This window comes from Zonotrichia albicollis, chromosome 16 (assembly GCF_047830755.1).
Source record: "Zonotrichia albicollis isolate bZonAlb1 chromosome 16, bZonAlb1.hap1, whole genome shotgun sequence".
Taxonomy (NCBI): Eukaryota; Metazoa; Chordata; class Aves; order Passeriformes; family Passerellidae; genus Zonotrichia; species Zonotrichia albicollis.
The window spans coordinates 4,383,817-4,411,234 of NC_133834.1; the positions used below are offsets into that span (position 1 = coordinate 4,383,817).

Below are 27,418 nucleotides of genomic sequence, written 5' to 3' on the forward strand. Positions count from 1 at the left end.
CACCTAAAGAGAAATAAAAGAGATTTGATTAGAGGATTCCAAAAAGTGGCTGCTGATTTATTTAACTGAGCTGCTGCCTCCTTTGGCTGCCTGACCCTGGCCTGGGGCAGGGATCAAGGCTGGGATGAGCTGGGCAGGCTCTGGGGATGAGGGGTTGAGCTGGGAGCTCTCTCCCATGTGAGCTGGCAGCCTCCAGCTCCAGCTCATTGCTCTGGGAGGCAGCAGCCAATGGGATGCAGGAGCATCCCTGCAGTTGGGATCCCAAATACCTCCCCAGGTGCCTTGTTTTCAGTATGAACCATGTAACTTCCCTATTGCTGCTTTTGCCTTTCCCTACCTGTCCTCTGCCCTCAGCTGTCTCACTGTTGTTTTGAGCAATTATATGAATGCTGTTGAGTCTCTGACTCTGATGGTACTTGCTGTGCTTCTCACTCCCAGTGTGGGGCAAATCTGTCACCTCTTGGTGCCTGGTAACCCTGTCAGGTGGGGTGGGACATGCAGCTGGAGGCAAACCCAAGTTCTGAAGGGTTGTGCTTTGGCCAGGTCTGTAAGCAAGCTGGAAGTAGCCTAAAGTGGGGCCATCAGCCATTTCACAGGCATGGACTCTCTTCCAGTTGTGTGCCAGCATAAATTCAGTGTAACTGCCTCATTCCTTGGGGCCCTGGTGCAGGAGAGCTGCTGGTGAGCTGGAGCATGTGTAGGGACAGGCCCCTGAGATGGTCAGAGGCTGACCTGGGAAGGGAGGCTGGGATATTTGGGACCCCTCAGCCTGGAGAGGAGAAGGAGAAATGACAGATCTGTGAGCAGCCTTTGCATAACTGAAGAAGAAGACGGAGAAGTTGGTTCCAGGCTCTTCTCAGAGGTGCCCAGCAAAAGGACAAATGATAACAACCTCAAGCTGAAATGCGAAATGGAACATGGGTGCTGTCACTTATGAGCATTTTTTTTATAGTGCTGGAGCAGGGTGAGGGAAGCTTTGGGAACTCGAGCTTAGAGACACTCAGAACTTGCCCAGGGAAAACTCTGAGCAGCCCCATCCATTAAATTAGCCCTGCCTTAAGCAGCAGGTTGCACTGCAGTGACCTCCAGAGGTCTTTTCCAGCCTATTGTTTTCTATTGTTGTATGGAATGTGTGGAATTGAGGTTTGTCTCTGGAATCTCAGCAGTGTGTTGTCACAGCAGCATCGATGTGTTGACACAGTGGAGTGAATGCTCTAAAGCTGGAGCTTTAAATGTGGACATTTAACATTTATGGGAATTAACCTTTCAGGACTCTGTGGTGCCTATTTTTGAGTTAGTGGGAAAGGAGATGAAATAACCATGAATGCTGCTTTCCCCTTCTCTGTGGGGTGCTGAGTTAAGGCTGAATGGTGCTTTGTTTTGCCAGGTACTCCCTCCTGCCCTGTTAGTGTGATCTCTTTTTTAAAAGTATGCTTCACATTCATGTATTGTCCATACAGTGCTTTCAGAAGAGTCAAGGCTGACATTAAAGACACAGTCATTATTATTTGCTCTTTAATAAGGTCCAGTGGTGTGCAAGTGGGTTACAATCTAGCTGTAATGAAAAGCTAATCACCAGCCTTCTCCACCCTCTGGGATCCCAGGAGGTTACTGGAACAGCACACTGCCCCAGTTTCTCTTCCCCATGTGTGTGATGATTGCATTTTACAGTTTTGTCTGGTGTTTTAAGCATGGCTCTTGATAAGCCAGTTTGATAGCTGGCTGCTATGTCTAGGAGCAGCATTTGACAGATGACTTCAGAGGGGGAAAGCAACTTAAGTAGCTTAATAGGATTTAGCTCTGTCTACACTGTCCTGCCAGAGCACGTTATAAACCACTTTAGTGGGATTCCTTCTTTAAATATAGCCATGACATAAGTGCAGGCAGAACCTCTAAGAGAACTCTGGGAACTTTCCTGAAAAATCAATCTCTGTGGTTCAGAAGAATTGCTGAATGAATGAGTATCAGTGCAGGAACTCGAGGAATCCCACCAGCACTGATCCCATGAGCAGGATAAAAGGATCTCTGAAGGCAGGCTGTGTATGTATTAAATTACCTATAAAATGCATTGATTTCTAGTGAATATGATGTGTATGTCATGGGAAAGTAAAGCAACTAATGAAAAATCCTGTTAGGACACAGTGGGGCAAACACTTCCTCCTTTTAACTGATGTAACCTCTATTACAGCCAAATAACCCTGTATCCTATATATCCCAAAACTTGGTTGTGTAAAGGAAGCTAAAAGTGGGGTGTGTTTGTCTTTAAATAGTTGATATAAACCAAATGCTTTAAATCTTTTTAGGCCAGTGGTCCATGACAGCTTTCAGCTTTGCAGGCAAACCCTAAGAGAGTTAAACAGCTTTGAAACAGTTGAAAGGAGACAGATTCCCCTCTTCCCCCAGCCCCGTGGGGAAATGAGGAGACTGCAAGAGGAGCTGCTGAGGCAGAGCCACAGGGTGAGATTGATGCCTCTGTGGGTGTGTTGGGGCATCAGATTTGCCTTTAATTGCAAGGAGTTTAAGCTATGAGAGCATCTGCTGTTAGCTGTGTCCCTGTTCACATTCAGGTGGTGAATTTAAAAACTGTGGGCTCCCCTTTCGTCAGGAGGATGCTGGGGAGCAGAAGCAGAGGGTGAGGCAGCGACCACTCACCAGAGTGCTGCTCTTGAGGGGGAACTTCACTCTGGTTATGAGAGGAGCATCTGCAGCTCTGCTCTGCTGCTGGGAAGAGCTGCAAAGAAAACTCCCTATTCAGATTGCATTTCCCTTCAGGGCAGCAGCCTGAGCAGGCCCTAATCCCTTCTCACATTTGGCCAGGAGCCTGCAGGAGGCTTTTCTGAGCTCCCCAGCCTCCCTTACCCAGGCTGAGGAGAAGTGGTTAATGACACTCCCAGTGCTGTCAGTGGTGCAGAAACACGGGCTCCAGCTGTGACTGTGGTGGGTCTTGGCTAGCTTGGATGGGTTTTTTAATCTGCTTCCTCTGTTAGTCCCTCTATGGTATTTTTTTTTTTTGAAGGTTCTCAATAGTGAGTATTGGTAGTCTTTGTCCCTGAGGGTTTTTTTTCTTGAGAGCTTTTTTTCTCCTTTAAAGAAAGAAAAGGAAATAAAAGGCAACTCAACCCCAAAATAAAACTAAAAAAGAGTTGAAATTGAAATGTTTCCTGCACTCTTTTGTGGGAAGGAAGGTGCAGTTTTAAGTTGAAGGAAGAGATTTCCTCCCTTTCTTTCTCCTGTTTTTTTTTTAAAAATATTTTTTTTTAAAAACTCTGACTATAGTACTCTTGAAAGAGGCAGTTTGGAGTGAATTTATGGTGAGAAGTGTGGCACCTGTTTGTCTGGGCAGTTAAAAGGCACGTTTGCATTGTTTGTGCAAGGAGGTCAGTGGGCACACAGTCAATAGATGGGTCAGAGGTCTCTGTTCTCCCTTCCCCAGCTCCCTATGGGATATTGCCCCTTCCCAGCTCTTCACAGCCTCTCCACATGACCCACATACTGCACTGAAGCTGCCTTCAAATACAAATTATTTTAAGGAAGATGTCATGTGGGCTGCTGGCTGTAGCACAGTGGGCCATGGCTTTCTGAGGATGTAGGGCAGTGTGCCTTTGATTCTGTCCTTTGTCCCTCCCAGAGGTCACTCCTTGGGGCAGCCACACCAGGCTGGTTGCTGATGCAATCAGGAGAGCTGTTTCTCTCACTGCTTACAGTGCATTACGAGCTGCACTCAGTTTTTGTTGTGTAAACAGCCTCTTGACCTGCTTCACTTGTGTAGACAAATGCCAGTGAAGCTGGACAGGGTAAATATTATGGAAACTCGGTGCTCTGATGTTTTCCTGGTGGTTATTTTCATGTTGTTCCAAAACTTCTCACTCCTTATGCTGAGGATTGACCTCAGGTTTCAAACTGAGTGCAAACTGGATGTGGATCTCCCTGTCAGAGATGCCTGAGTACACTAAAATGACCCATTGCCATCACTGACACATAAATGCAGAAGCCCAATTATTGCTGCTTACCTTCCTGTCCATTCAGTGCTAATAAAAGCAGTTTATGAAGCCATTTGCAGTGGATTTGTAATCTTGGCTAGAAAGTATCTCTTTTCCTTCTAATTAATTTTAATTTTTTTTAAACTCTGGTGCCTTCAAATGCCAAAGTCTATGCTACAGCTTCTCACTTAGACATTTTCCTAATAGCTGCAGTTTAGAAAAAGACCTCTTCATTGTGCTAATGATATGGAACAAGTTGTATACATTAAAAAAAAAGACAACATTAAGTTGCCTTTCAAGTATAACATTAGAAACAATGTGATGTTAAGAGTTTCCATTCCAATTTGGATTCTCTCTCTGTTATTCTGTGTAACTTCTGTGGCTCAGTGCAGCAAATGTTCTGCTTGAGCTTATAGCGTGCAGCTGGAGATGCTCAGCGCCAAAACTCTCAAGACATAAATGGAATTAAAATAGTGCCTGAAGAGAAAGCAGCACGTCCAAAATAATGCCAAATGATGGCCGAAGGGAGCAGAACCACATTTTCTACAGTGGTCATGCTCATGGAAACACTGCCATTCCTGCTGAGGGCATGGGCTGACCCTGTTCATGGGTTGGGCAGAGTTTCCACCACTGGGACAAGGATTTGTTTTCTGTTCCACTTTGGGGTGGCTCTGCTCATTTCCATGCTCTTTCCTCTCCCTCCCCAGTGCCCTGTTTATCCTCTCCCTGACAGAAATGGCAAAATACTGGTGACAGCTTGCAGTGACCTCCCTGCCAGGACATCAGAGCCGAGGATTGGGCTCAGTGTCTTCAAACTCCATAGTGGCTGATCAGTTCAGATTTGGTTGTCTGGTTTAAGAAGAGATGATTAAGAAGATCAAGAAGTTGCTGTGAGCCTAAATACTGCATTTAATCTGAACTGGTGCCATGTCTCCTGGAAAGGACAGGGTTTGGGTTCTGCAGAAGAATGGGAGACTTGTAGATTGGTGCCTGTAATTACCTCAAGTGGTAGGCCCAATCTTTGTGGAGAATTTTTAAAATTCACAGGGGCAGGAGGAACACTTGGGTTTGAAACCCAAATCTAATAAGGAACAGCAATAGCTGAAGAACAGCTAACGTGGAGTAAAGCACAAACTCTGTACAGCTGGGGCCTTGGAAGAAAACCCTTGAGGCTGCTGTCTGTGCCAAAGAATGAATGGCCATCATAGATTAAAAAAAAAGCAGTGTCCCAGCACTTGGCTTGATAGAGTGTAAGGACAGGCACTTAGGAGAGATCATGTTTTTCCCCTCTAAATGAAGTGTATTGTCTCTGAGAGTGCACATTGTGGGAGGGGGAAGGGAAAAAAGGATGGAAATTGGATTAAATCACTGGGCTTCAGGCCTAAGCATTTCCTGCTCTTTTTTTTTCTTTTTCCTTTTTTTTTTGAAGATACCAGTGCTGTCTCACTCACGTGCTGGGCTCTGCAACTGTGCCCAGCTCCCTGCCTGCAGGCATTGCCACGTTTTTCCTTCAGGGAGCTCCAGGCCTGCAGGAGCAAAGCTGAGCTCCTGCTGGAGGGTTGGGGCTGGGGAATTCTCTTGGTGTGGGAATTTATACAGCCTTGAGCCCCAGCCAGGTTATACAGGCACTGCTTGCTTAGCCCTGAGCTGTAGGAGCATTAAATTCATACTTCTGTTATAGCATGGGCTTTCTTTCCATTATCCAGTTTGCTGGAAAATTGCCTTGTGAGGAGCCTGTGGTTTAAGGCATTAATGGGTGATGCAGTTTTCTAAGCAAGGAAGTCAAGTGGCTTCTAAAAGAGCTGGAGGAGAGGAGCTGCTGTTGGGTGGGAATGTGTGAGCTAATCTGCTGTGGGAAAGGAATGTCTGGTGGGGTTCTGTGGCTCTGCCATGGGTGAGCTGAGTGGTGCAGGATTCCTGCCAAATTCCTCCAGCTACCCTTCTGGTGCCCTTCACCTCAATATCCCAAAAAGTTATCTGATCCTTGCCTTTTAACAAAACTAATGGCTGTAGCTTTGTCTAGCTGGGAATACTAAGAAGAAATAACCTTCTGAAGCTGAAGAGCTGTTCCCATGAGGATTCTTACACATTTTGCTGGGCTGGGATTTGGGGCAAAGACCTGCAGGAGCACTGATGCATCCGTGGTGGTGTGGTTGTTTTAGAGTCCTGCAGGGGAATTTGCAGAATCCCCAGAAAGGAAATCCGCCTTTTCAGCGAGAATGCTCATTTGACAAGCTGCCAGTTCTGAGCTAAGCCTCATTTAATAAAGATTTAGTCTGTGGGGACCTGTCAGTGGAAACTGAGTTTGGTGAGAGTGTCTCATTCTTTTCATTGCTGTAGTGCACAGAGGTTTTCAGCCAGCACTGTGGAGAAACTAGGGATCAGAACACTGGAGAAACCAGGGATAAGAACATCCAATTTAGGGGACCCTCTAACCTCTGGGAACATTTCCTTGCTGTGTAAGATGGAGATGTTGCTGAGTTGGTGACAACTAAGGGAATAAATGCATTGTTATTTGACTTCAACCCAATAGAACCTCAGTGTTTGCTGCTGATTAGCACAGCTTAGATCTGCATTCATGGGCAGGGAGAAATATCCTACACAATTGTTGAGCAAATCCTTTCTAGTCTGTGCTTTCCATCTCTCTTTGGTGTGTGATGTGAGCTGCTCTGATGAATTCCAGCACCTGCCCATGTGTAACCCATGGCAGCTGAGGTGCAGACACACCTGAACTATGTATTTATTATTCAGCCACAGCTCTCAATACCCTCCCTGTGATTCTGTTGAGTTGGTTGCTGCAATGAGCCAAGGGTCAGCAAGCTGTGTATTTTTGGCCTCTACACTGCTGGCCTCTGTGAATTGGACCAAGTATAAAGGCAGAGTTGAAAGTCTTTAATTATGAAATAAAGGGTCACAATGTTAGTATGGAGGAAATGATGATGAATCTTTAATCAACCTAGCCTTGTTCTTAGTTGTTGCTTACACTTGAGAAATTAATCTGAATTAGCTGGAGGAATAAATTCAAAACAGATTAGTCAAACCACTTTAAATGCACTAAAGTGAACTAAACTACACTGAATTAAGGCCATTCTAGCTAAACTACATTAAATCCCTGTGTGAACACTCATTTGTAGTTAAAGTGGCTTTAGTTCACAGCTCTAATACCAATTAACTATATAATGCCCATGCCTATGTAGAGAGCTTTGTAGTGTTGGGGAAACTGCCCTGCTCATTTAACCAGCTTGGTAGTGGAATTGAGTGATGGAGTTGGGCTAACACAGGTTTCAGCTGCAGATCTGTTTTTATTCCAATGTGTCTGCTGTATTGTCTTAAGGTGTTTTTAAATTAAAAAAAAAAAAAAAGAAAAAAAAACAGAAAAAAAAAAGCATGACACAATCCTTGGCATTTCCTGCTTTCCAGAAAGGAAAGCCAATAGCCAAAAAAAGCTGAAGGCAAAGTGTTGGCCTATATTGCTTGCTCCAGTGTGGACTTGCCCTAAATATATCTGTGATCTGCACTCCCTTAGCAGCGTGCTTTCTGTGGGAGATGTCTGTAGAAGGGATGAGGCAGTGGAACCTGTTCTCTGTTTCCATGGAGCTCTTCCCTGTTGCACAGGGACCCCTCATGGAAGAGAATTCATCTCAGCACCGTGGGAAAAGCCCCTTCGGAGCACATTTCCTGCCCAGCTCTGCTCCTGCAGTGCTGAGAGCAGTAATTGGCCTGGGAAGGGCTGTCCCTGGGAGGAGAGAGGGATGCTTTAGTGCTGACATCAGCAGTGTTTCCACATCCTCCCCCACCTTCCTCTGGCCAGTCCATGGCGGGCTGTGTTCCCCACCCCTCTGGAGGGGCTGTGCCATGAGTGACATCCCCAGACACTCAAGCACCTCAGCAAATACCTCGTACAGCACTTGAAGTACTGAAAATCAAATCTCTGAACACACAGCATGTTCAGAACAAGTTGATGAGGAGGTCAGGGTGTTCCTCGTGTTGCCAGCAGTCAAAAAAAAATTTAAAACATAGCTTGGTAGAATATAACTGCTTATCTTCTGTGAGTACATAAGCTTTTTAGAGAGATGTCCTGGAGTCTGGAAGGAGAAAAAAAAGCAGTGTAGGAAGTAGTGTGGGCATGACACTATCCCACAGCAGTTTCTTTTCTTGCTAAGATGACTTCCGTCCTTCATGGAATAAATAGAGATGAGTGCTCCTTTGGCAGCAGCCCAGGTTGCTTCATTTGTTCTTCTGGGTGAACATTTTTCTCTTCCCACACTCCTTTAACCTCCTCTCTCTGTTTTATTATCACTATCTCAAGTCACTGCATGGAAATACATAAAGATTACTAGCTGCAGATTCAATGGAAAGCTTTCTTTTGGCAAAAGCTGACTTTAAGGTAAACCATTCTCAATCTGGCAGTGATTAGGACAGCTGTGTTCTTGAGGTGCTCAAAAGCTGTAGCTCTTTTTGTTCTGTGGGCTGAAATGATGAAGTTTTAAGATAAAATACCTTTAAAATCATTGATGGAAAATTAGAAACGAATCTGCAATCTGCTTCTCAGGAACCACCTGAAGGCTTCAGCTTTGCTCTTGAGTTTCTTAAGGAGTTTTGGTAGACTTTCCAACTGGCAGTAAAATAGCAATCATCTATTCCATGTGAGGAGCTTCTCACTATTCTCTGCTGCTGTTACTGCAGTTAAGGTTTAAAGAGTGTGGTAATTGGAAGCTGGATGAATTGAGATTGGTAAGACTTGTACCTGATAAACACCTGGGCTGTTTTGAGCCCTTGAGTATTCAGAATTAATTTCTTAAACCTATTCTGCTGCCAGGACATTTTGTGCCAAATAATCTCCATGGCAGAGGCAACATGGTCATGTGAAGAAGAGTCACTAAACCCTTCTCTGTAAAGTCAGGTGATGAGCAAATAACATTTAATGCCGTGGTAAACCTTGACATTTAACATGAATGCAACCCAGAGTTTACCTCCTGCACTGTGGTGCCTTGTGGCTTTATTTAGGTTTTTCCCCTTTAAAAGGAAGTAAATATATCTTGTACATCCTTTTCTTGTGTTCTTATGTAGATCTCCTGTCTTTGTGACTTCATCTGCTGAATGGGATGAAATATACCTCCCTAAAGTGCAGTTTCAGCAGCTAAAATTAGCCTTGCAGGACCACGGTCCATAGATAGATTTGGATAACTAACAGTGTGGATCACCCTTTGGAATTTGCAAAAATCCTGGCTGTTTCATATGGGAGATTTTCATCCAGCAGACAAGGCTGTGTCTTGGTTTATTTGATCCCCAGTAATATAAGGCAGGGTCTTGGAGAGCAGGGACTGATCAAACTGAAGGTTGATCTGTATGTGAGTCCTTAGGAGTGGTACCAACACCATACCCCATGGAAGAGCTGACCAGCCCCTGGGGAGCTTTGTGGAGGATGTTTTTGCTGTGCTTTGTGTTTCCCCTTTCTCTCCATGAGGCTCTAGATATTTTCTGCCCTTTTTTTGGCTTCCTACTCCCATGCAGGTGGTAAACACCACAAATCCTGGTAGCCACACTGGAGCTGGGAAGGCTGCTAACATTGCAGCACCATCCCTGCCCAACACCAGGGTTTTCAGGTTCTGTGGTGCCTCTCCAAGCCAGGAATGCTCCTGTGGTCACTTCCCTGTGTGCAGCTTTTATTTTGAAAGTGCTTCCTGACACTGTAGCTTCGTCTCCTGCCAGTCTGGGGGTACCACTTGGATTTACTCTCATTTTCAGGGACTGCTCTGTCTCCACTTCTGCCATTAGTGTCAGTGCAGTGGTAAAATGCTGTTCCTCCAAGTTGTCTCCATTTTCCTGTAAGGGCAGTTCATGCATCATTTGCTATAAAGGTTCTGATAGCTCAGCAAATGTTCGAAGACAAATTGATGCTCTTTTGTGGCAAAAGGCCCAGTGCATAATTTTCCATTTACTTGGGATAATGTGGCCTTGGATAACCGAGTCCCAGATTTACTGGTGCAGGATAGAGTGTCTAAGGGTTTATCCAGCCTCAACCCCCCTCTTTTAAATACTGTCATTTAATCCCGACAAGCAGGCAGAGGAATATCTTTGGTTGTGACCAGGCTTTCACTGCCTGCCAGTTCCTGGGTCCTAAACTGACTCATCAGTCAGAAAGATTAATAACTGCTCTGCTGGATGATTTCACTTGTCATGGCACATATCCATTAATGGAAAACAAATATTCTCTGGAAAATTGAATGCAGATTGTGGTATAGTGGCCAGCCAAGTCCTTTTGGCCAGATGCAAATTTAAAGCATGTATTAAGTGTCCCTTCAAAGCAAGGACTTCAGGTTACTTGCTGATTGGCAGTCTAATATCCATTTTTCCCTTTTTTAAGAATTTTTTTTAAGTATTTCCTTTTATTTCATTTCAATGGGGGCGGTTCCCCTACATCTGGAGCTGCAGTGTGGACTTTTTGCTGATAGAAGTGTTGCTGGGAGGATGTTTTCAGCTGAGTTTGTCTTCCCAGCACTAATGCCTTTTAGCATGTGCAGGAGGGTTGAGGGTGTGAAGAAAGAAATGCAGGCAAGCAGGGCAGGAAAGCTTTGCCTTACAGCAGCCTGACATATTTAAAAAATAAAGAATACCCCTGAGGAGCTTTGGTATGCCAAGAGTGTTAGTTACATTAGCATGGAGTGCTCGTTTGTGGCAAGGCTGCAGAAGTGGGGGAACGCAGGGCTCGGAATGCAGCTCCCCTCTCAGAGGCCCCTTTCTGCTCAGCAGCTCCAGCAGAGCTCCCACCATCTGGAGAAAGCATGGGAAAGGGGGATTGGGCTTGTTCCCTTCCTCCCACCCCCACTCCTGGCTGGGAGAGGTCCCAGAGCTCACTTTGCACAGCGGGGCTGAGCTCTTGCTCCTGGGTCTGGGAAAGCAGCACCTGGGAGCTCCCCCAGCCCAGGGAGCTCGGTGGGCTTGGGGAGGGCTTGTAAGGATGGGTTTGTAAAGGATGGGAAAGGGTTTGTAAATGATGAGAGGGTTTGTATAGGATGGGAAAGCCAAGAGGGTTTGTAAAGGATGGGAGAGGGTTTGTAAGGATGGGTTTGTATAGGATGGGAAAGCCAAGAGGGCTTGTAAAGGATGGGAAAGGGTTTGTAAGGATGGGAAGGTTTGTAAGGATGGGTTTGTAAAGGATGGGAAGGTTTGTAAAGCTGGGAAAGCCAAGGGGGTTTGTAAAGGATGGGAGAGGGTTTGTAAGGTTGGGTTTGTAAGGGGTGGGAAAGCCAAGAGGGCTTGTAAAGGGTAGGAAAGGGTTTGTAAAGCTGGGAAAGCCAAGAGCAAGGGGCTACTTGGGGTATCTGTGGTGCAACCCTTGGGTTTAGCTGGTGTGCACCTCATTTTATGTGCCTGATGTTTCTTGGAGCCTGTGTGCCTTGTTTGCCAGGATGATCACCCAGCAGGGAGTACCAATGGAGCAGAGCAGGGGCAAAAGGGGAAAGAAAAGCCTACAAAGAGCAAGTTCCTACCAGACCCCGTTAGAAACAGTCACACCAGTTGTGAAAGTTCTTTGCTTTAATCTCAGCATTCTTTGTTGTATTCTTTTTGATCAGAAGGAAGTTATTGTTTCAATCAGGAGGAAGCAAATAAATGTTCTTTAAGGAATTTCTGCATGGGAGGAAAAGAGATACTGGTTTGAAAACCCAAGCCTTTGTTCTAGGTTAGCTGATACAGATCTATGTCTGAATTCCCAATATTGGGGCAGCAGCAAGTAACTTGGACTCTTTCCAGATATTTAAATTATTTCTAGTAAGTTGGCATTTGCCACCAGTAACAAGGATTTATCAAAAAAACCTTATGGGTAAAATTGCATTCTTTTGCTTGATTCATGCAGGTGGGAAAATGTGGCTAGATATGGTGTTGGAATGGATTTATTATTTTAAACCTTATTTTATTTAACAGAATTGGTTTGCATTTTTGGATTTTAGGCAGGATTTTTCAAATAAAAATAAACTGGGAGGGAGTTAAGCACTTACAACTTCCCTTTCCTCCCAGGAACATGACTAGAAATAGGTATTATTCACACTAACTCAACTTGTGACTGCTGCAAGTGTGTCTGTAGCATCCAAGTTTGTTGTACCTATATATGTGGATAGTATATGGAGGGGTTTAGTATTTATTCTAGGTCTACCTTGAACAGAAGCATTGCATGGAGATTGACTTTTAAAAAAAATTAATCTCATGCATGTATAATAAATTCCACCCCCTTTCAAACCCACTCATGCACTTGGATTTCTAATGAATAAGCCTGCATATTTATTCATGAAGATTAAAAAACTGTACAGATAGAGGCAGCTGGTTGCACTATTTTTTTTATTATTATTTTTGTTCTGTAAATCTGCTGACCTGTGATCAGTAGTAAAGAGGAAACCCTCTGATTAACTTAGGCTGTTTGCAGATTGAGACAGAAAAAATGGCTCAGCTGTTCACTGCTGAGGTACAGAACATGGTTTTGTTGAGTGGGATGGACAGAGGGGAGCAAGTGGGACAAAAAAATCACCTCTTTATAATTTAACAATGTGCCAAGCACACAAAATGATTTGTTGGCAAGTTATGCCTTGGTAGGTATGTGTCACCACATTTCTCTGCACAGAGAAAAGCAAGACACAATCCTTCCCAAGAATATTTCTGGGATTCACATTCTCTGAACCTCAGAGAAAGGAAAAACAGTTCTTATCAGCTGTGCCTGTGTTTGTGCAAAAGTAGAATGCAATATGGAGATTATTTACCCAGAGTGATGGAGTTTTGTTTCCTTGGCCTATGAGGCCTAAGTGTGTGTGTTGGGACTGTGGGCTGACAGTCATGAGATGAGTGCAGTTCAGTGCTTGGCAGATTAAGTTTAGATCTAATGTAACATAGTGTAATATAATATAGAATAATATAGTACAATAAAGTAATTAATTAACCTTCTAATAAGATGGAGTCCTCCTCACCATTTCTCCCTGCCACGGGGATCCCTACAAACACTGCAGGGATATCTCTGGCTGGCCTGCCCTGCCATGGCCCGGTGTGACCCCCATGTCTGTCCCTGCAGGCCCTGCTGCTGTTGGGTGGCATTGCTCTGTCCTGCCTGGCTCTGGACCTGCTCTTCCTCCTGTTCTACTCCTTCTGGCTGTGCTGCCGCCACCGCAAGAGCGAGGAGCACCTCAATGCTGACTGCTGCTGCACGGCCTGGTGCGTCATCATCGCCACCCTCGTCTGCAGGTACGGCCATCCCCGGCCCCTGTGTCCTGAACCACGGCCTCACTCTTCAAATAATGCCTCAGGGTTTAGCTTTGATGTTTTTCAGGTTCTGTGCTGCTTTAGTGTGTGGGTCTGGGGTTCTTATTAAGGGATGGTGAGCTCTCTGCACAGATCGGGGAGATAAAACAATTCCTGCTCTAGCTGGGGACCAAGGACAACTAATCCAAATCTCAGGCTCAAGAGCACAAACAATGTGGACTGAAGAGAGAAAAACAAGAAGAATGGGTCTTCATAACCTAAAGCTATAATAGACAATTAATTCCAATATGCAAATAGACCAAAATTTATAAAAGTGAGTAACCCCATGAGCAGTTATAGAGGGGTTTGACCGCTGGCCTGCAAGCAAAGTTGAGTTCATAGGAGAAATAACAATTGATGATTTTTGAGTGTATCCATGGAAAGGAAGAAGACAAGGCCATCAGCACGGAAACAGAATAGAAAAGACAGGCTTTGCACCAATGAATATAATAAGTTATTGTGATGTAGTTAATGACTTAAGATCACACTTTGTTAAGAGTATATAAGCTGGAGAACACACAGAATGAAAACTTTTTTCTTCCTGGACCCTAACCACGTATGTGTATCTCACATCTGACTTAACAATGACACTTGTCATTGATTTTGTGACCATTTTGGTTCATCTTGGGTGCAGCTCTGGCTGGGCTCTTATACTGCCCAAGGTGAATCCATTGAGGATAACCTTTTAATAAATCCCTACTTTATTCTTTAACTCCATCTAGCCTGAGTTCTACAGAAAAAGTTCTGTAAGTTATTGTTGTAGTGTCAAAAGGTTGTTAACCTACCTCTATGTTCTAATCATATATAGCCAGAAATTTGAGGCTTGCCTGGGAAAACATCACAAAACTGATTCATTTCTTTGTCCTCTTCTTTTTCTAGTAAATTGCTCAAGCAGGACTTTTTAGCTTCTATCTAATTGGCTATCCTTAAGTTTGAGGTAAAGTCCCTTAGGTCCTATGAAGTGTCTTTTTGCCTAATCAAAAAGAGAAACTTCTGGGTTTTTTTTCCTTTTTGAGGAGACAAAGGATAGTTTTGTCACTCTGTAAACAAGAAGCACATTCCTACATTCTAGGTCAGCCTTCACAAGGCATCAAAATGCTCTGCCTCTACTTGGTGAATTTTGGCAATAATCCCTCTTTCTTTCATTTGATGTATGTATGTTTTTAAATGTCTGTAATATATTTCCTTCCTTTATGCTGCTTGCAGAGCTGCCTGGTGGTTTGAGCAATGTGAAAAGGAATAGTTAATGTCCTGCTCTTTGATACTTTTCAAGTGATAAATCAAGGGCCCTCTGTCCTTGGGAGCTTATCACTTAAACAGGATGGATACAGCTGAAATATTTATCAGCTCTAAATGCAGATTTCTGAGAACTTGGTGTCCAGAAAGAATCACTATGTGTGGGAGAGTAGATTAGGAAGAAAGAGTCACAGCGGATTCTTTTGGGTTTGAAAGGATTGGTGTTTGACTGGTTCAGATTTTGTAGCCTGTGTAAGACACTGCTGCATTTTGTTATCTGCACTTTTGTTCCGTCTCCAGGGGCTGCTGGTAATGGTGCCAGGGTCAGCAGTGTTTGGTGTTATGACTGAGCAATAGGAGCTTTTGGAGGTGAGGTGGAAAGAAGGATTGCTGAAAACCAAGGGAAAAAAATCAGTGTTTAGTGGAGAATGGGTACGGGAGAATTTAAAAAAAGATAATTTACTAGAAGGTGTATGGTGGGACATCTGAAAGCAGGGATGTGTTTGCAGATACGGAAGGAAGGAGCCTCTGATCTTGTTTTGGTTTGGGCAGAATGAGTCCTCTGGGTGTGTGCCCTGTATCAACACTTTCCAATTTGCTTTTCTCTCCAAATCCAAGCATCATTGCCCAAGGCTCCAGGTGGTCTCAGCTGCCCTCTGTGGGTCAGGCAGGTCTGGGAGCTTCCCCTGGTCAGAGAGGAGGGAGCAATGAGATGGTTGTGTTTGGCAGTGCCTTGTGGCTCTGTTTTGGCACTGGGCTGCTGATGGGTGCTGGGTGTGCTGTGCATCCCTGTGCAGGTGAGGGGTTCCCTGAAGGCCAGGCTCAGCTGCTCAGGAGCCAGAGTGAATTTTTGTGTTGGCTCTCTCGAGACACTTGCTTCAGAGAACAGCAAAGCCTTGCAGTGTTGGAGCAGACAGAGCAGAGCAGACATTCTGTGGCGAGTTCAGCAGCTGGGGGTGGATTTGCCTGCAGAAACAGGGGCTGAGGGCTGAGGAGGAGACCTTGTGTACCAGCCAGGATTGCTGCAAGGAGCTCTTCCATGCTCTGCTGCTTGCCAGTAGGTGCCTGGGGTGGAAAGGCAAACCACAGAACAGCTTGTAAAGAAGAAATCTCAACCTTATTCACCTTTATTTTAGTGATCAGCTGCATCCATTCCAATCCACTGAGAGAGCTGTGGTCCTAACCCTTTCTTACAGAAGCTCTGCTGATGCTATTTATAGTTGTGCTGCTGCTACAGGCCCTTGTTAGCCATTGTTATGCAGCAAATGTGACCCAGGCAGCTGCTGCCCTGTGGTAGCTGTGTTTGTTTTTGGTTGTGGAAAGGGTGAGAAGGAGGTATTCTGCACTTCTCCAGAGCATCTGTGAGATAATTTAACATTGGAAGGGCAGCATATAAATTCTGTTAAACTTGATGTGACTCTGTCAAATCCGCAAGCTGGAATGCTGCTTAGGCTTCCTCAAAATCTGAGCCACTTGTTCCCATCCTTGGTGTACAATTTGTTTCTGCAAGTGTTAAATGCAGAACCATAAAACTAAGGTTCATAACACAAGGTTCTATCTGAACATGCAGTGATATTGGATGATCATTTTTCTTGACTTTTTAAATTAGTTGCTTAATTTCCTCTCTGAAATCATCTTGCTTGAGCAACAGCAGGTTGGTACCACCATGGTGAGGGAGGTGCTGCTGCTCTCCTGCAGGGCTGAGGTTGGTTTTCTGCCTCTCTGCAGCAGCTGGATGCCACAGTGCCCCCAGAGCAATGTCTGTTGATGCTCTGAGCTCAGTCTGTGCTGGGAATGCAGATACAGCTCCCAACAATCCCACTCCAGCTGCTGGAATCCACCTGGGACTTCCTGCTAGCACTGATTAAAGATTAGCCCACTGGATAGATCCTGTCTATCCCAGCTGTGTCATACACATCAGAAGAGCCAGAGCAGCTGTTCTGATGGGGTGTGAGGCTGTTCTGACCCTCTGCCTGCCCTGGGAGGCAGTTCTGTGCCTCTGGTTGGGTGCTGAGGCAGCGAGAGGTTCCAAGCAGCAGCAGGTTTGCTCTCTCTGAGCACTTGGAAGGGGACTCTTGTCCTCCTAGCTGAGAGCTGTTAACTCTGGTGAGTCCAGCTGTGCCTGGAACATGTTTCTCTGGGTTCCCTCAGTGCCAGGGGGCTGTTTGAGCTGTGAGTGCTGCTGTGTGCTTGGCTGTTTCCTGATCACTCACAGCAGGGAGAATGCTGAGCCAGCATTCTGAGGCAGAACTGGTGAACAGGAGCTTCCAACAAAATGTCTCTATTGAGTCTTCCCAGTTGATCTAGCCACAAAGCTGCAGGAATGCTTAGCCTGGATTTTTTCATTAATGCTTCAGTTCTAGTCCTCACCAATTTTGATTGGTTTCTGTGTATGGGGAGTTGTCCTATAAACCATCTCACCCACAGCTTAGGTGACCCTGATTCTCCCAGAAGGGACCTCAGCTCCAAAGGTGGGGAGAAAGCTTTGTGGAGAGGACATCAGGAAGAAATGGGTGCAAATAAAGGGTAAAAACTTGTTTTATCAAGTGCCAGTAATAGCACTTTCCCCTGGTGTGAAAGTGCAAGGTGGTAATTAGGCAGACAAATTAACATTCCTCCTGAGAACCTGCAGTCTAAAAAGGGCTCTTCTTATGAAGTTCCTGTAATTAAAGATGACTTGGTGCAATTAGATTATTCATTTCTAAGGATGTGATGTGAATGGCTAGTGCTCATCTTTGCAGACTGCTGTCTGGGTACCCAAGGGTCACAGTGTGTGTGTGGGTATCACAGCAGGAGGATCTCATCATAGAAAGCACAGAGATCCTCTCTGTGTCAGATTAACGCTCTGATGTTCAACATGTATAAATGCAGAAAACATTTTTTTGTTTTTTGCAGGTCACATTGCAAACAAATTCAGAATTACACTTCCTTTATTTTTTCTGGTTCTTCAGCTAGGTGTCCAAGGTGCAGGTGATTCTTGCACACAAACAAAGGGAAAGCTGCTCTCCAGACTTGAATTTCTGGAGTCTTGCTGAAAAGTGATACTGCAGTGTGTGTATAGCCTGCAGGAGTTCAGGTCCCACTGTGGTATCTGTAGGAAAAGACAGAAATCCTGGTGTGCACCTCTTCCATCTGACTTTTACAGCTCTTGGAAGAGTTTGTGGAGTTCTGTGTCCCCAGTGGGTGTTTGTGCACTGGTGGTGATGGCTTTAAGCTCAAAGTGCAATTTTCTTGACTTAAATAAGTGGGTTTCTTAAAACTTACTAAAATTATTGAGTAGCCAAGTGGCTTTTAAAGTGCAGTGTTGAATAGCAGGAGCAACTTTTTATATGCACTGTAAGACTGTGATAGATTGATTTTTAAAGATTTTATTCAAAAATATGGGTGAGAGGGAAAGCAGAGGAGAAGTGGTGGCAGTGACAGTGACAGGAGACTGACCAAGGTAGGTTTGGGTGGAGGAATTGAGGATGGGACGGTTTGGATTTGGGAGGGGGAATTGAGGATGGGACAGTTTGGATTTGGGAGGGGAGAGCAGTGTGTGCTCTCAAAGGGGAGTGCAACAGAAGCAAGACTGGCAGAAATAGCCATGACTTTCCTATGGAAGCACTGAAAATGTGTTGGAGTATCTTCCAGAGCGTGCTAGGGTAGAGAAGAACTGTTTCATTCAGAAATACTGTCCTTGCATCCAGGCTATGTGACAGAAATGCCTCCATTGGGTGATGATTTTGTCCTCCTGTGCTGGGAGATGGATCTGCTCTATCTTAGGCCACTCTGCCTCCCAGGGTTCGTGCAAGAAGCCTTGTGATTTATCATGACCTCAAGGACTTATGCTGCTGGGTTAAGATGAGTTGATCTATTTTTATTTTAAAAGAATGCTCTTAAATAGAAGGAGCCCCTCTGTTTCCCTTTAATCATATAAAAGGTAGTTAAAAACTAGTGTAAATCCTTAAATCTGCTTTAAACAATAGCAACTCATATCAGTGTGTGTGGGCAGGGATTTGAAACAACTATTGGATTTAGATGAAGCCAAATGCAAACAAAGCTCAGCAGCAGCAGTTCCCCCCTGGCTGCCCTTCAGCTCTGCCCCCAGCCCAGATTTGTGGGATGGATTCCTTCCCTCTCTGCCCTGATAGGAAGGGGAAAAGCCATAAAACTGCTTCTGGGGAAAGGACTGGCTGTGTAAGTGGTCCTTGCCAGCTCAGGGTGGGAATGCAGAGCTGGCTTTTGCAGGGCAAGGATGGAATAATTAACACTTCATGTGTAATTTGCAGTGAATGTGTGAGTCTCATGTCTAGAGGAGTTTATTATTGGATTGAATGGCTTTTATCCCAATTGTTGTGCTGTGGGGTTTGCTTTCAGGAGCAGTGGAGGGGCAGGGCAGTGGGAGCTGTAGTTTTTACTGGGCAGGATGGGAAACCTATGGAAAAGTCACTTATTTGTATTGCCAGCACTTCATCCTGGTACCTGTGAGCAACCTGGCTGCTCTGTGCAGCATCCCCAAGGATTCTGCTGCTATTTCTGAGTGCTGTTTCTGAGTCTTTCCCACCAAAACTGTGCTGCTGTGCTGAGAATACTGAGAGCCAAGCAGCAGATTTTGGGCTCTTACCAAGTTTTTGCTGAAAGAATAGGCTTCTAGTAGCTGTAAACAGGCTGAATAGAAATTGCTCGCTAATTAAAGGGGTCAGATCTGCCTATTCAATGTCCAGAATGTTCTGGAATTTATTTGGTGCCTATGGTAGAAACAACTGCTAAGGCTTTCTGCAGCTCAGGAGGCTGAAAGGGTCTGTGTGGATTTCTTTGCTCTGATAAGACAAGGAGAAACCCAAGCCATGGTTTTGTCATTTCTGTGATGGGGTGCTGAGTTGCCTTATCCTGGGCATAGCTCTGCATTTGTAATCTCTGTGCTTCAGGGGGAGGGGAGAGTGTGTCTTTTTTATCCCTTCCACCCCCGTGCACCCCAGGCATGTGTTATCAAGCTCTGATAATAGCTGCAACCAAAGGAATGCAGAGGGCTTTTCTCTCTTGAGTTATCAGCATAATTTGCATTAGGAAAATGTTTGAGGAATGGTGTTCCTGAAGAAAGAGGCCCATTTCTTTTATTAATGCTGAATATTTAGTCACATAGTTACATAGAAGGAGTCTTGTTGCCTCTCTTTCTGTTTATGAAGGCTGCCTCTTGTCCTTAGAAGACTCCTTGGTTTTTATGGGCCAAGCTCTCTATAATTTATGGAGATTCAATTGCTGGAAAAAGCATGAGGCTGACACAGATTTTCCTGGTGGATCTGCTTCCAGATCATGATCTTTGCTTCTATTTCTTGTCACATACGAGGAGAAATGTGACCAGGTGAACTGCACTGCTCTGCTGACTCTTTTGAAGCAGAACCCAGGCATGGAGGAATTGATGTCTTCCTGCAGGATCAGGAACTGTACACAAAGGTGTTGTGGAGGAACTAAATGTTTCATCCAGAATGAGTTTAGATTTACAACAGGATCATCACCACCTCCTTCCTCTGCACTGCCACAAACACAACCTTGGTGTCTTGAGAACCTTCCTAGAAAAGGTCCTGGGTGCTCTCAAGCTAAATATAAATGGGAACAGAAAAACTGTGTCTTGGTAAGGTTTGTTTGCCCTGAGTTTAGTTGTGTGATCCCTTCACGTGTTCTTTCCTCCTCTATTATTAGGAAATATGAGCTTGGGCAGAGGAACTGTGAGTTCCTGCAGTGATCTCTTCATAGAAGAGGTATTGCTGACTTGCATGAGATAATCCTCTGGTTGCAACTCATTTACAGGATCTTCCTCCTCTAAGTGAGGCTTAAGCTAATATGGTTTACTTCATAGTTGGGGCAGACTGATATGTGTGGACAATTATAGAAAATCAGCTGATAGGTGGTAATTTGCTAAGCAGCTGGAGTTGAATTGTGTCTGCAAGCTTGAAATTTGCTTGCTTTAAAAATAAATAAGCCTTTTGTCCCAGTAAGTTATTATGCCTCCCTTCCCAGTACTCTAAATCAGTGTGACACAAATGTTTCTAATGGGAAGATAAATCAAGATAATGTTCATAGATATTTCACAGGGTAGAGAAGAGGGCATGGAAAATGTATCTGGAGGAACCACCACCATGGGCAACGAGTCAAAGCAAGCTCTTTGTGTCCTGCTTTAAAAAAATGTAACAAAATTTCATGTCCAGAGAAGGCATCTAGCACAGCAATTGCAGCTCTCACAGGAGCCACTGGCTGGATTTCTGGTTCTGAGCCCCCAAACAGTTCTCTAACAGATTTTCATTATTTTACCATAAATGAAATGTGCTTGTTATGTTGTGCTCTTGGCCCTGTGTGTGCTGCATGGAGAGCTGCTGGCTGTGAATATTCCCAGGTGCAAACTGAGCACCAGCACGACCCCAGCTCCCTGCGGGAGGGAGCGCCTTCCCTTTGGTGGGAAATGACTCTGCAGCCATCAGCCCTGTGTTACCCACTTGCCTTTCAGCTTTACCTCTGCCCTTTGGTGCTTTTCTTCCTCTGCAGTGCTGGAATTGCTGTGGGATTCTACGGGAATGGGGAGACCAGCGACGGCATCCACCGGCTGACGTACTCGCTGCGCCACGCCAACCGCACTGTGGCTGGCGTGCAGGACAGGGTGAGTGAGCACCCCAAAAACGGGCCTGGGGCAAGGCCCAGCCTCAGTCAGTACCTCTCCTCCTGAATCTGGCTCTGCCTGAGTCTTCCTGTTTTCTCTCAGTATCTGGGCTCGGAGATTGTGCTAAAATTTCCATTAGTGGCGGGGTGATTTCTTCCGCTCATCTAAAAATAACCAAGCGAACGCGGCTTATGGAGTGAAGTCTTCTCTTTGCTAGGCTGGAAAACAGCTTGTGATCAGCTCTCTCCTCCACACCCAGGAGAGGAGGCAGGCCAAAGCAGACAAATCTTAGTAATATGTAGCATTTGAGTACCACTGGTTGTTCCTGTGCTGTCTCTAATCTCATGGTATCATACTGCAGCCCTGATGTAGAATGTGTGCATGTGTTAAGGCTCAGCTGAGGTGCCATCACTGCAAACAATCTCCCTTACAGATGCTTTCAAGTTGCTTTTGAGGGGTAAGCAGTCTGAGCCTCTTAAGACAGAGGGCTGGTAATCTGAAAGCTGTTCATGACTTGTTGGGAAGAACGAATTCCCTTTTATTTCCTTGGCTTCCTGTACTGTAATTTTTGGTTTTTTTTTAATTTGTTATAGGTACTGGACACTGCAGTGGCCCTGAACCAAACAGTGGAACCAAACTTGCTCGTCTTGGAGGAGATGTTCAAGAAGCAGACAGACTACCTGCAAATTGTCCAGAAACTGCAAAGTCTCTTGGATAATCTGGTCAGGCAAACAACTGAGATCCCCTTCTGGAAGAATGACGAGCTGTCTCTGGAGGAGCTGGCAATTCAGATTGACCTCTATGACTGGTACAGGTGTGTAGCATGCTGCACTGTAGTGGTTGGAACATCTGCTTTGGCCTGTTTTGCAGAAATTATGTGCATGTTCTGGGTGGCTGAGCCAAAGGCTCTGTTTATTGCTGCAGGTGCTCTTGGCCCACAGAGCTGATTTGTTTCTTACAGCAGGACTGCATTCAGTTTAAATCAAAATGCACAGCTTTTTTTTCCTTAAGTGTCTTTATTACCAACTGATGAGAAGTTTATTCTCAACATACAAAATCTGTAGTTTGTGTTCTAGCACTGGGGAAAAAAACAGCCCCAGGTATAGCTTCTTCTCTGTCCTAATAAGTGCATAAGGAATACATTAAATAGAGTAGAAAATGGCACTAGTTCTGTGAGTTAATTCCACAGCCTAACATTCCTTTTTATTAAACATATTAAATAAGATATTGCATCAGTTGTATTCCACAAAAGAAAATCTCTATCCAAACATGTGGAATAAATAACTGAAGCATTTCCTGACAAATATCTAGGAAGTTCAAGAAGCTGCAATGCCTTTTCTTCCTCTGATGATGACCAGTGCATTTAACATCACACTAGAAAACACTAGCAGTGACATTTCTCAACAGCTGTTTGTGCTATGTTGTGTAAATTCTTTTACTTACCTCAACTTCCAATGCCACAAATACCCAGAGCTCTCTGAAGATTAATCTTTGGAGGTGGTTTTGGGGAAGAGAAGGACTGTGTTTTCCCCAGAAGCCACAACAGCTTCTTGATCTGTGCTTTTTACACCCCAGTTTTCCTTTGCAGACTGTGTTTTTGTTTGCTGCAGGTGGCTGGGATACCTGGGCCTGCTCCTGTTCAATGTCCTGATATGTTTGCTGGTGCTCTTTGGGCTCATTAGAAACTCCAGGGCCATTCTTATGGGGTAAGTCTTGATCTGGGGACTGGGCACAAGGAAAGTCAGCTGAAAGCAAGTGCCTGCTAATGGGAACCTCTACCTGTTGTCAACTGATATCAAGGACTTCTGAAACTGAGCATCTTACATTTCCTCTGAATAGAGACACATTGTAGAGTGTAGCTGTATGGAAATAGTTAGAGTTTCACACAAGAAATGTTCACAGGAGGGTTCTTGAGCTATAAAATCACAGGTGAGGAGCTCATCCAGGCTGTCTGCTTTCCACTGGGTGGCCTTGGAAGCCTCCATTTGCTGGGAGATAATAATGTGAACATCCTTCCTTAAAATGACAGGCTTTAAAAATCCCCACTTAATTCTCTGCAGTTGGGAAGGCATTTGTTAATTGATGATAAGCATTGCATGTGCCTACACAACCTGCAGCATTGCCTTCTGTGTCTCTATCTGCTCTTGTTACCTGGGGCTGTCACACCTGAGGAAACATTAAACTGAGAACAAGCCATGGTTTGCACAGTGATGAGAAGGAGTCTTGTTGCCATGGCACTGCAATGTTAATACATGTCTGTTGCTCAAAAGCACTAAAAATGCCCCATTACAGGAAAAAACTCTTCCTCTCCTTTTCTTGTAGCTTGGCACATTTGGCAAAGAGCCTGGTATCATAAACACAGTGACAGTTTGATTACTGACATGGCCAAGGGTTTCTCCTGGTTCGTGGTGGTGCCATTAATAATTGGAATGTGGATCCAGATTTATTCTTCACCAGATGATTTCATACCTGGCAGGTTATACAGACAAAACTCCAAGTGGATGCACAGATGGCAGACCCAGGGCTTAAATTAGAATCTCATTCCCTGTTAGCCAGAAGTTCATATTAAGGCATTCCCTAAAGGGAGCACATGGCATAAAGAAACAAGTGTATCACAGCCAGGCAAGATGGTGAAATGCCAGTTTTAGATCTTTTAGCCAAGCAATCAGTTACTGACCCAGTCATCTTCATTTAAAGTAAAACAACAAATGTGTCTTATTGATTAACATGCTCAGCTGGAGGCACCAAGCTGTGTTGTCCTTATGTCATAAACCCACAGAACCTTGCTGATCCATGGCTGATAATTTTTGCATCCATTTGGAAAAGGCATAGCAAAGTCTTTAGTGTCTCATTTCAGAGTGCAGCACAGATGTCAGTCTGGTGAAACTCCCTTACTTCTGCAAGATGAGGCATAGATCCATTCACAGAATAGGGATTATTTGGAATTAAAATAAGTTAGTAAACTGAGGGATAGTTTGTTTATTTATTTAATGGAGACCCATAGGTTTACTTTTTTAAAGCTCTAGTATTCAGTGAGACAAATGTAGCAGAAAAAAGATGTCCCTTCCTCACAGAGATGGTTGTACTAGGTTTGAATAAAGAATGTCTTGGTTATGAACAGGTTTTTGTATTGTTCAGGGTGTGGGTGGGAAGGGATCTACTTATATTTCAAAGCTTAAGGGAAAAAGCATCCCTAAGAGAGCAAGCCAGTGTCTCTTTACTTTGAAGATAGAAACAGATAAAATGAAACTGCTTATTAGTCTGCAGCCCTGTACCTGAGGGAGTTGAGGAACATTATAGCCTAAATATCTCTACCATTCATGCTGACAGCAAGGGTGAAGAGCTAATGTGCTGGTTGGGAAGTGCAAAAGCCTTTTCCATGAGTGTGTGCTCCTGAATGTCACTGAGAGCACTGCTCTGCCATCCCTGTGCCTTGTGGCTGCTTGGCAGCAGCCACATCCTAGGATTTCTGTCAGTAATGAGGTCCAGCTGTCAGAACAGAGCTTCAGATCTGCAGAGATGGACTCACATGGCAGTGGGGGGCACCTGAAGTGCAGCTCCAAGCTGTTTGCCTGCAGGTGACTTTCTCTCCTGGAGCTGTGTGGGATGCTTGGGTGCTGTTCAGGTGCACCAGCCTGGAGCCAAGGTCTCCTAACAGGGGCTGTGTTCCCTCCCTCCATCTGTAGCCATGTGGTGCTTACACCAAACAACCTCATTTATTGCAGGCACAGGAGAGATTTATCCAGTTTTGCATCAGTTGGTTTTGTGTGGTTTTCTTGATTTAGCATATATTTCTTTGGGTGTCTTTGGACCTGGAAAATGAATTCTAGAATGGGAACAGTGAAATGATGGGACTGTAGGGAGCCTCCTGCCAATCTGCCTCCCCTACAGCCCCCTCTGAGGCTTTGTGCCTTTGGTTTCCTTGCTAGAAGCAGGGAAATACTTCTCCCTTCCCTACTTCTCCCTTCCCCTGCAGCTCTAGGGCAGGTAATGCAGGAACCAACAGCTGGGTATGAACTGCTCTGGGTGCTGCTGTCCATGACATCTAAAATAGGATTGTTTGTGTGAACATACAGTCAGTGGCTGATCATTTCTTGGGTTTGGTAATTTCTTTGGACTCCAAATAATGCATCTTGTGAAAAGAACTGCTTGAAATCAGAGCTGCTACATCTGCCATCTGTCTGTCTCCCACAGGGTGTGCTTGCTTGGGGTGTTTGCCCTAATTGTCAGCTGGGGATCCCTGGGCCTGGAGCTGGCTGTTGCTGTGGTGAGTGGCTGACATCCAAATCCCAGTCACCCTTTGCTGCAGGTTTAGCAGACACCAGATTAATGTTGTGCTGTGCCTGTTTTTAAAGCATCTCCCGATCTAAGTAATTGTCCTAGCCATTTCCATCTGGGAGAAGTGCAGAGCTGCTCCTTCTCCATGGTGTGAGAGTCCAGCACTGCTGTGGTTGTGTAAAGCAGTGCTGCTGGGGATGGGGATAAGAGACCTCAGCATCTGAAACACCCCCAGAATAGAAGGTTCCCTGATGTTAACCTGGCCCAACTGCTCTTTGATGCTGATGTTTGATATTCCTTTTGTCTTCCATCTCTCCAGGGCTCCAGTGACTTCTGTATCAACCCTGATGCTTATGTCTCCAAAGTGGTTGAGGAGAATGCAGTGCTCAGTACTGGTGAGTGCTGGGCTGGCTCTGGCACGGGGTTCTGCAGCTCCAGCTGTCACACAGGAGCATGGCAGTGACTGAGAATTTTAGGCTGTGTTTGAAACAGAGCAGCTGGCATACAGTGGGAAACTAAATTTGTGGAGCTCATTTGTGAAAAAAACAGCATTCTGGTCAGAAGTGTGCATCAGAACCACCTTCAGAACCTTTCTCCTGCCTTCACCTTTAGGTGGAAATAACTGATAAAATGGAATAACAGAAGTCCCCAGATTAGTGGATTATTTTGCTTTAAATGCAGCACTCTTGAGGCTTGTTCTTCTTTCTAAGTGACAGAACTGTGGCAGTAGTAGTGTGCAGTTTGAGTTATCATTTTTAAAAATGATAACTCAAAAAAACTTGCTCTCAGGTCTGTATTCCTGAATCTAGCCATACCTATTTTTATATCTGTTATCAACAGTCTATATACAATTTTTTCTCTTAATTGTGCCTGTAAATAGTAGCCTCTTTGAAGGGTAAGTGAATGGAAACGGCCACAGAGAAGTTTGAATTTCCCTTTCCATTATAAATGCAGTATTTTGACTTCTTTGTGTATCCTGTTCCACTTGAAGCATGTGCCTGCACCTCAGAGGCTTCCAGCTGAAGCACTGATGTATTTAGGGCTTGTTGCTCCTAATTTAGACTGAAGTGGTTGCTGAGGTGAGAGGTGCCTCCAGTTTGAACCTCAGTGGGGCAAAGATGGCATTCAGAACCATGGCTTAACAAAAAGGTGATTGGGTGCCTGCCAGCAGAGATACAATGAGTGCTGAAAAGAAAAAGTATTTCTGGGACTGAGTTGGCTGCTTAGTTTACAAAGTTAACTTTTTTTCCCCTGTCTTCTCTTCTCCAGTAGCTCCTTTATGTAATTCTGTGTATGGTAAAACACAAATAGGCAAAGACACTGATTTGTGAAAGGAGTGACTTGTGTTTTTTCTGGTTCTTATTTGGTGGAACCAGAGAACTTCTGCTGTGTGTGCAGAAGGTCTGTGCTTAGCCGAATGCTGTCTCTCAATGTGCAGCTAGTAGCAAATGAGGTATGTAGCTATGGATGAGGATGCAGGGATTGAAAACAGTAAAAAACATAAATGTCTGGAGGCAGAATGGAGTATAAAAGGATATGTACAGGTTGATCTTACAACCCTACAACTTATTTTTGGAATGCCTTATTTATTGATTTTGTGGGAAGGATAGAGCCAGGCAGCTCTTTTGGCAACAAAGAAATGTAGTGAGGGAAGAGAATGAGTGTTTAGCATGAGATGAAAATCCTCTTTGGCTGTGAAGGGGACAAGGATATGGCTTCAGGTGCCAGGCTGCTTTCCTGGCTCTTCAAGAGGCAAGTGAGTCAGTGAGGCCAAGGGGAAATGTGTGATGCTCCTGCCAGCTGTGAGCTGTGATAATTTGGTAACCCAGATTAGCTCTGGAGTTCGTAACAATCAGATTGACCCTGGGGAACCACAGAAAGGCCCCTTTGTGCTGCTTCTCCATTTCAGCTGTGCTTGTGTGCTGGGCTCCTGTGGATTTGCATTGATCAGGATCAATGCTCATTGGGAGGCTCACAGGCAGTGCAGGGCTGGCATTCCATCCCT

At 44.8% G+C, this 27,418-nt stretch overlaps 1 protein-coding gene across 3 annotated transcripts in view; it reads left to right on the top strand.

The window, feature by feature from the left end:
• TTYH3 (tweety family member 3) overlaps window positions 1-27,418 on the top strand; it is a 69,082-nt gene that overhangs the window by 24,487 nt on the left and 17,177 nt on the right. For all 3 annotated transcript variants that reach the window (XM_026793713.2, XM_074553258.1, XM_074553257.1), the window contains exons 2-7: window positions 13,039-13,208; window positions 21,024-21,135; window positions 21,729-21,949; window positions 22,746-22,841; window positions 25,330-25,402; window positions 25,733-25,808. In XM_026793713.2, coding sequence (XP_026649514.2) covers window positions 13,039-13,208; window positions 21,024-21,135; window positions 21,729-21,949; window positions 22,746-22,841; window positions 25,330-25,402; window positions 25,733-25,808 — 748 coding nt within the window. The remainder of the gene's footprint in view (window positions 1-13,038; window positions 13,209-21,023; window positions 21,136-21,728; window positions 21,950-22,745; window positions 22,842-25,329; window positions 25,403-25,732; window positions 25,809-27,418) is intronic.